The sequence below is a fragment of the Atta cephalotes genome (genome assembly GCF_000143395.1).
Source record: "Atta cephalotes unplaced genomic scaffold scaffold00017, whole genome shotgun sequence".
Taxonomy (NCBI): Eukaryota; Metazoa; Arthropoda; class Insecta; order Hymenoptera; family Formicidae; genus Atta; species Atta cephalotes.
The window spans coordinates 1,055,538-1,065,090 of record NW_012130081.1 but is presented as its reverse complement, the minus strand read 5'-3'; the positions used below and the strand labels follow the sequence as shown (position 1 = coordinate 1,065,090).

At 34.2% G+C, this 9,553-nt stretch overlaps 1 protein-coding gene across 1 annotated transcript in view; it reads right to left on the bottom strand.

Moving 5' to 3' along the window:
- LOC105618483 (tensin-3) overlaps positions 1 to 9,553 on the bottom strand; it is a 191,185-nt gene that overhangs the window by 30,229 nt on the left and 151,403 nt on the right. Inside the window, exons 7-10 of the mRNA XM_012200016.1 lie at positions 8,952 to 9,115; positions 8,187 to 8,336; positions 4,874 to 5,171; positions 3,708 to 3,945 (exon numbers count right to left, since the gene is read on the bottom strand). Coding sequence (XP_012055406.1) covers positions 3,708 to 3,945; positions 4,874 to 5,171; positions 8,187 to 8,336; positions 8,952 to 9,115 — 850 coding nt within the window. The remainder of the gene's footprint in view (positions 1 to 3,707; positions 3,946 to 4,873; positions 5,172 to 8,186; positions 8,337 to 8,951; positions 9,116 to 9,553) is intronic.

Genomic DNA, 9,553 nt, shown 5'->3' with positions numbered 1-9,553 from the left:
ATAAATAATATATTATTATATATATATATATATATATATATATATATATATATATACAAATTTTTAAGTCAATACAAATTGCTGTTTAAAATATGATAACACTCAAAATTGCTTTTCACAATAATTGTTGAAGTAATTTCAAAATTACAATAAAAACTAAATTTGCATTGAATAATTTAAATATCTATATTAGTAAAAAGAAAATAAAATTAACTTACTCAAAATGCTCGCTACTTTCGTCACTTTGCTCACGATTCTACAGTTATCGCAACAGCGTAATCACTAAATCTCGTGATCATAAAATCTCATATTTATCAATGTAAATGGTAGAAATATCAAATTGTACAAGAAAACTATTAATCACGAGAGAATCAAGAATCAAACTGAGACTCTCTGGCACAGTTACGTATAGAAGGCGCGCGAAAACTGTTAAGCTCTATCCCCATCCATAGCGTCTCAAGACGCCAAGAATAAACCCGCAGACTCCCCACCATCATGAAAATCTCCTATATTGTGCTGCTTTCCATCTCTTTCCACTCGATACAGCTTTCACGACTTTTGTTACATCCTGATCCAATACGATCTTATGTAACGAGACTTGCTATTGATAAAATATGTTTATTTGATTTATGATTATCTTCTCTATTTAGTTTTTGATTATTCTTTCTGTATATGTATGTATATATATATATATACATATTTACATATTTACATATTTATATAAAATATCCTCTTAAGTTAAAAAATGGTTTTCGTTTGCATCACAAATTAACTTTTCTCAGATGAATCGACTTTTTTTTAATTTAAACGAATTCAGCTTTAATTCCACATTTCTACTATACTTTGCAGTTTCTTAAACAGGTCAACCTAAGGAATTGAATACACAGACAAGATTCGTATGAAATTACTCGGAAACGTAGAAGATTCATTACATTTCCGCTTTGCTTCGCACGTCACCCGATCAAAGAAGTTTGAACTTTTTCGTACTATTTTTCATATAACTCAGCGTTAAAGCAGATCGTTCGTGCAAGCACGGTGCCATAGGAAACTTATATTCTGTCGCGTGGGTGCAACGTGTGGGCATCGCGACGCTTCCGTCTCGATCAGAGTTCGTTACACTCGTCGATTCGCTGATGAGAAGAAACTCTCTTCGTGCCGGTAAACGTTGTCTTGTAACGTGGAAATACGTCGCCTATTAACTTTTTGCTTTCACCCGACAGCAAGGAAAATCGCAAATGCACCATAGACTCACATTAAATCATTAGACAAAGTAGCGACGCAAATCGAAGATATAAACGCCAATTGATACGGGCGCACCCGCCGGCGACAAATCGCTTCGATACTTGATGGTACGAGTGGGACTGGAATTAAGTGTGATTTAGAACGTCTGAACTCAATACAATGAAAGGACAATTAAGAGGGATGGCTTGGGAAACAGCGTGTCGAGATAGTTTAGAAATCGCGAGTGCGATCGAGCTTCCTTCATAGCTTGTTCAAATAGAAATGAAATCTTTATTCTAAAATTTTATATTGTAGCAAATTAAAAAAATATGTACATTTTGTCAAGATAGTAAAATTAATTAATTTTAATTTTTAATAAATACACAATATATTCATGAATCTTCGAACAATTGGAACTTCGATGGAGAAAAACTGGCGCAGTAATTTAGGTGCTGAGTTATGCCGAAGAATCTGAATATAATCAATCGCGTTCTGATAACGACAGAATACCCGATCTCTTTTCACGGAGATGGCTGGCTAAGAGATGGAATTGATTTCAGTTTGGTCACACCTTTCAGTTGGTAAATAGGAGGAAGGAGATGGTTATCCGACAGATGGGTCGCTGACGGTATTGCGGTTAAACTACCGGCATTCAATCGGTACAACACACAACCTATCCATTGATCTAGTCGTCTCCCTTCGGCTGCAGCTCACGCTGCTCATGGGCACCCTCCATTTTTCTTTCCGGTCTCGTCTGTCACTCTTCGTCCCGTAACAAACGGCGTCGATTTTAGCATTACGTGCAATTTGGGTCACAGCTTTATTGGAACCCACCGGCCGATCACTAACGAAATGAATTGACTCCGAGAGCGTTGGTCGTCCCGTGTTGCCGGCGCGTGCTTTTGGAGGAATCATGGCGATGACGCAATCATCTCGATTAAAGCAATATACCGTGCAGAACAAATCGCTACATTGGATTCTATTATCCTTTGCTAAGCGTGGCTAAAATCGTGTAACGAATCTTTTATTTGATAATGAGATTTGATTAATTTAAATAGTCATTAAATAGTACATTTAGTGGTATTGATAATTTATTCTTTAAATAAATAAAAAGAAATTTAAAATAATTATAAGATACGATAGAATTTGTTACAATTATATATATTTCGTAATCTTATTTAAATTGAAAATATAAGTTTAAAAAGTTTTCCATTTTTTTAAATGTAAGATTTTAACAAATATTTTTCATCTTTATGTAATTTTAATTGATATTTATATTTTTTCGTAATTTGCATAATATTTTCAAATTATAAATTTAGAAAGTATATTTAATTACATATCAAAAGTATTCATTGTGACAACCATTTTACTCATCTCATAAAAAATCAGACTAGAGTATCAGAGAAAAGTGAAGATGTAAATAAGCAATGACAGAGTAGAAACGCTATACTCGGAAGCGGTTAACGCGATGGACCTTGCCCATCGAGCCGACCTTTGATCTATTTCCAGCCGTGAAAATCGCCCCCATCGCGATAAACCGCCATTTTCTCTCCACTTGGCAGAACATATTTCCGGCGGCGTTAGTCAGCGGTTCTAAATGCACTATACTGACTGCTGCTCTTTCGTCTAGTTTGCTTCCTCCCCTCTTGCTGTGAACACTAGCCAAGTTGTATTTCTGACTAGCTCTCGCTGTCAGATCGAGGTTAATTGGGTACCATTACGACGAAAATTAATATGTATTAGTCGACAACGATGAGTTCTCTTGATGTGAACCACGAGTCCGGGGCTTTCATGATAACGATAAATTAATCGACAATCTCATACCGTAAAATTTACAACATGAGAGACAAACTAGCATTTTCATTTTCAAGAATCGTGTTAAGAACAAGAAATATTTAATAAGAATTGCAGCATCATGTCACATGCTATTCATCACTTTATGTATATTTTATGTGAGCATTTTAGAAGTAAAACATGAAAATTCATGTTAACATAAACGTCCGCAATATTATTTTATATTCGAGAGTCTCGTTTATCATATTGTATCGTCCATTTCTAAATTTTATTGGTTAGTAGAAGCCAGAAATCGACTTTATTTGAAATTCTATATATACCCATGTACAATTTTGATAGATGAAAATCAATAACTTATAATTCACATTTTAACTATAAATTATGTGTAACGTTCAAATACTAATAACCAATTTAAGCTAATCAATACTTAACTATGTATAAATTAAAAGTTTTTTTAATTAAATAATTTTTTTAAATATTGTGTGTACTCTAAAAGATAAGACATTAGGTCTGTTTTTTTAGATAAATTTCTTGCACGATTAATTTTTCTTTCTTTTCGCTTTACGCTGGAGAGAAAAAGAAAAAAGATGAATCGTGCAAGAAATTCAGTTAAAAAGAACAGGCTTATAATTTTTGCTATCACTGTCATGTTTGAAAAGCTACGTTAAAAATATGAAGAAATTTGCACTCACCGTCGTCACTTATCTCGAGATTCGTGTAGCTGTCCCAATGCAAGATGGGATCGTTATGCGCTGATGCATGCGGCACGGCGGGTGTCGGCGCTGGAATTGGGCCGTCCTGACGTTTCGCGTCGGTGGCGAAGTAAAGTGTCACCACGCTGTCGGGTGGGCATCGAGGATCGTCGCAAGCGACATCGAGCTCCGATCGCGGGAAGGAGACGACGTTCTCCGTAATTACGCACGTGTGAAACTAAAGGAACAATGGTTGATATGAGAATATGCGCGACGTAATCAGTGATTGGCAGAAACAATTTATCTTGCTCAATGTCATACAAATTATATACTAAGTGCTTTCATGTTTGTCAAGTCCCTGGAGAGTTTGCAACTGATTTATTTTTCTTCTTCAAAGATTTGATGGAATATTAAGCGCAACATTTTTTATTGATTCTGTTTTACTGAAGAAAAAATTAATAAAACTTTTTATTGCAAAAAAATCAATTACAACAGAATATAAATTCAAATGTTATTATCAGTTTGCGTAAAGCATGTGTAACAATAAAAAAAAGCACGACTTTTTTCTGCACAAGTATTGTAACTTTAACAAAATAAAACTTGATGTAACGTATCACAATCGATATATTTTTTTTCACAGAGTTCTTATACATCAGATTTTTTATGTTACAGGAAAAATTAATATCTATAGTTATATTAATTAGATCATTACGTCGTTTTCAGAATCGACTGTTTGCCCATCGGGCATAAAATTAACATGCAATATCTTTGCACGATGATTGTCTCTTTTCCCGAACACGTAGATCTACTTCGCTGTCCTTGACTATTTAACTTTGCATAAATTATCATTTATGTCTCTGATTTCACATCGTGACACTTGCATGTCATAATGTATTCACCATAAATGCATGATGCATTTATAAATAGTATTTATATGTGACAAATATAAACGGTGGCTATAAGTGGATATTGGATCAAGCAATACATATTACAATGTCATATAATTTTATAAAAAGATACGAATTAAAGGTTTTACAAGGTTTCACACTGTAATACAATTAAATAAAAAAATTTGTAATAATTTCTCAATAATTTTTAATAATGTAAAAATAAATTATTATATGTATGAAATATAAATTTATTTTATATGTACATTGCTTTCTTACCTGGAGGGAAAACATAACTTCTCGAGTCTGCTTCGAGTATACCCTATGATAGCACTTGACCAAGATGTCGCCTCTCAATCGAAGTCCGCCAAGATTAACTGTAAATTCACGCGCGTTCGTTACTGAGTACAGATCCGAAGTGTAAACCGGTGTAAGTCCTTCGTATACTTTAAGAAAGGCTCGACAGCCCGTCGGCTCAAAGAGCGGCACTCCAAGGACTGTTAGATGGGTCAGGTACAATGGCGACTGGCTGATTCTCAAAGAGCCTGACAGCAGTCCGCTAAAGTACTCGATGTATCTAGAAAATCCAGGAGATTATTATTGTATTTAACATCCAAAAATAAATATGATATTACATTTTCAATTTTAAAATAATTTCTAATTCCTGATTCGCGATCTGATGGTTTAAAGGATTAAAGATGAATACCATAAATAACGATCAATAAATCGATGAGGTTTACCAAGAGGCAATCTTCCTGGTACGAGCAACATTGCAAAGTAAAAAAAAACGAAAGAGCAAATTTCTCTCAAGCCACAAATGCGCGCATGCATAAGAAACATGATGAATGGGATTGATGGTTCGACCAATGGAAGCCTTGGCCCGTGACACGAAGAGGTGTGCATGTCAGACGAGATAAGAGTATGTGCCACTAACGTTCGACATCATTCGTCGTAAGAGATCTCTCGGAGGCAAGCTAGTAATGGTTTCATACGCTTGCGAGAGTGCAACTACGCTAACGACATGCTAATGCTCGCGGCTTGCGGAATTAATGGAGGAACTCCAGTAGGCAGGACCAGAGGAGCGCGAGGACCACGAAGAGGAGGCGATATGACAAGCAAGAAAAAGAAGAAGAAGAAGAAGAAGAAGAAGCGATAAGGAAGTCCCCACGCACGCGGGCACACCTCGGTCGCGGCTCATTACAATCATTATGAATGCATACGGCGACGCGGATGACAAGGACGACGATAAGGACGATGATGACGGTAATGATACGGCGATCGTGGTTACAACGGGGTCGATGGCGCGTAATACGCGCGATAAACTGCCGGATGGGTTGCGTTTATTTCGTTAAAAGAAACCGGTTGATCAAATAGCGAGTATAAATCTCGAGAGGAACGAAAACGTTTATGGAAAAGAACGAGAAAAAAAGCAATGAAAAAAATAGAATGAATTAGATTTTCATTGAGATTGAAAGATTTTAAAAAATTACATTAAAATTAGATATTTTATGTATTTATTCAGTCAATTATTTAAATAAGAATATATGATCTTATAATGCTTACATACTAACACTGATGTATCCGAATTACTTATTTGGAAATAAGAATTATAAATGATTTTGTTATAAATATTGTTATATATAATTTATAATAAATAATTATCTTCTAACGATTATATTCTATAATTATTAATAATTACTGTATTTTAAAAATGTAATATTCTTATTTAGTTGCGTAATTATCCAAATAATATTTTTATTAATGTAATCAATTTAGAAAATAATTAATTATAATAAAATGATTTATAATTATTATTAAAATTATTTAAAATTATTTATCATTATTATTATATTTCCAATAAATGATTCGGATACATCAACATTATATAAACATGACTATAAAATCACAATATTTTTCGAATAATTTGTTATTTATTCTATGTTAGATAAATGATTATATAAAATACGTAATTTCAATATAATTTGATGTTATTTACATATATTATTTATATTAGAGTAATTATTTTTATTTAGATAATTCTAAGAATAGTTAATCGTTCATGAGAAATAATAATTTGAGATCATTACATATGTATATCCAAATAATTATTCAAATAATTATGATATATTTTTAAATTATATGCATAGCAAATAAGATCAACTTTATGGCTTATCGATATATTTTAATTTCTTAACGTAAACGAGAAAAAACTTTTTTTCTTCAATCGGGTTGTATTTAAGTCAGAACATATTACGATGGCTACAAGTGCGAACGAGATTAAAAGAGACAGCCGCATGCAAACCCGACCGCGTTTCATTACGGTCATTATGAATGCATACGACGACACAGCGATGAAGTAAACGATAAGGCTGCCAATAATGATGATGATGAGAGCTCGCTATCTTTAGATCAATGGTTCATAGTACGCGTGGATAGAACCGGCTGACAGAAACATCTCTTCAACAACAAAAACGTTAAGTATACTACACGGCCGATCATTTTATTTTGTTGCTGCCATCTTGCCTCGCGATCTTCCCTCACCGGTAAATGTTGTAATCATGGTGTGAACGAAGCGATTACGGGAGTTGCAATTTTAAAAGTCGTCGATGCTATTCCGAAGTTCTGAGGAATCTCGAACGAATTTCCGGAATCCATTATAGAGGAATGATCGGATAGGCATCAACATGATTAATAGCGGCAAAGGAACACGAAGGATGGCAGAAAACGAGCATGGATGATTGAAGATGATGACGACTAGATAATGAGAACTCAACATTTCAAGTTGATGATGCATAGAATGGATAACAAATAGGATGGCTGTTCAAGGACGTAAGGTGTCCTTCTTAATAGGACCGCTTTGGTAATAAACGTAAATTAGTTATACGTTTCTTCTTTTCCTGTGTGATATAAATTTGAAGAAATTGCACAGCTTCCGCAATAAACGTTGAACGCATCATTGATGTATAGAAATGACTACGTATGTATGCAAATAGTTTAATTAAGCTTGCATCTCTTACATCCGTTTTATTTAATTCAGAATTAATAAGTTTCAACTCTCGAAGAGGAAGATAGACGCAAAAAAGTAAAAAAATTACGTGATATTAGAGGATGCGAATTATTATATCATTATTGTAAATTATCTCGGTTTCTAAGTTTTAAAATAAAATATTATTTTAAAAGAAGCATTTTTCAATATTCACGTCCTAAAATTAAATAATAGTAATAAAATAAAACAAAGAAGAATACGTTTATGAAATGCAATGTATATTGTACATCAATCATTCAAGTATGAAATATCGTAAAATAGATTATAAAATAAGATTTTCTAACACAATCGATTGCTTATCATTGAAAGTGTCAATAAATGAGAATTAAAATAAATTGCGAGAACGAGATTACATTGAACGTATAATGACTATAGGAATTAAGAAATAAATCTATAAACCTTTTGCGATTGATGCACGCGCTCGTAAAGGATTTTATGATTTTGTCTGAATTATTTGCAAATAAATACGATAGAATTGAGTTTTAACGACAATATATCAACAGGTAGTACGCATGCAACTTTCTCTCCCTTTTTCTCTCTCGTTACCTTCGATGCGATGGAACCTGCAGCGATCCGATCTTGTCATCGAGGAACCTTCTCATGGCGAACCTGTCCAATGCTTGATCGCGTCCCCCGCAGATGCTGCTGTAGTTCATATAAGCAGATACTGCCACACCCAGCCGCTCCTTGCTGCCCCTGAAGAGAACGATAACGTTAACTTGGTACTGCGAACGCGCAATGACGGTTCCGTACCTTCTCCGTAAGAGGTAGGATACGAAAAGATTTCGCCGCGGGCTGATCGCGGTCTAATGACGTTATTATTCACGATGAATGGAAATGACTAACGGGAAGTTATGGGCGCGGAGTTTCGAGGGGGCGGTGAACGTATACCGCGGTAAAATTATGGCTTTTGCGGCCGATCACTTGAACATTGGCCATTCTACAAAAACCAGGTCACGAATGCGTACAAATGTGCGTACATGGAGAGACTTGCGCTCGTAACTTATATTATTCTTCGAAAACAATTTCTTTTCGGCTTGAAGAATTCGATAGATATATATTAAAGTCCTTATTTTCCGCCACTCTCAACAACAGTCGATGTCATTACATTATCATTATGCAAATTTTATACATAATAAAGCAACTACGCAACGACAGTATAACGACACCGATACTGTCGTTAAGAGTTATACAATAGGAACCTAAATGTTATTAAAATCGCCCGTAATTTAATTGTAAATTTATTATTATCTCTTTCGTTCAAGTTTATCAGAAGATAAATTAGACAATATTTGAAAATCATCAATTCACCTGGCATGCAGAACAACGACGCGATTAGAAGCGCCGTTTAGCCAGGAGTCCAGCTCCTTGCAGAGAGCACACAGTCTCTCCAAACTTGGCGCTAATCCCTGCGGCCATCCAGCTTCCCTCGTATTTGGCTCACCGGGTCGGCCGGGCGATGACAAATTAAAGATCTGGAAGCACGAGATATCCACAACTTCAAGATAATTGCAAAAATAAACATAGAAAAGAAACATAACTTCATGATCTCATTCTATTGTTTCAGATTATAAAATATTGTTATAAAAGATCAATTTTACATTAATTGTTATTATTATTATTATTATTATTATTATTATTATTATTTTATTATGTATAGAGAAATTACAAAGCATACACAAATAATGAGACACCAGCAAAACTAACTGTTATTAAGTCTTCCAGAAAACGAAACGAATTATAAATTATAAAGAAATTAGTACAATTCAAGCTTCTTGCTTAGTAAATAATTCGATAATTTTAAGAAGGTAGAGGCCAAGAATGATTTGAGCATAATTGCTGTTACCAGCAATTATAAGCTTACCAGAAAACGAAACAAATTCTTAATATTCGCGCTCAATAAAATTATAGAA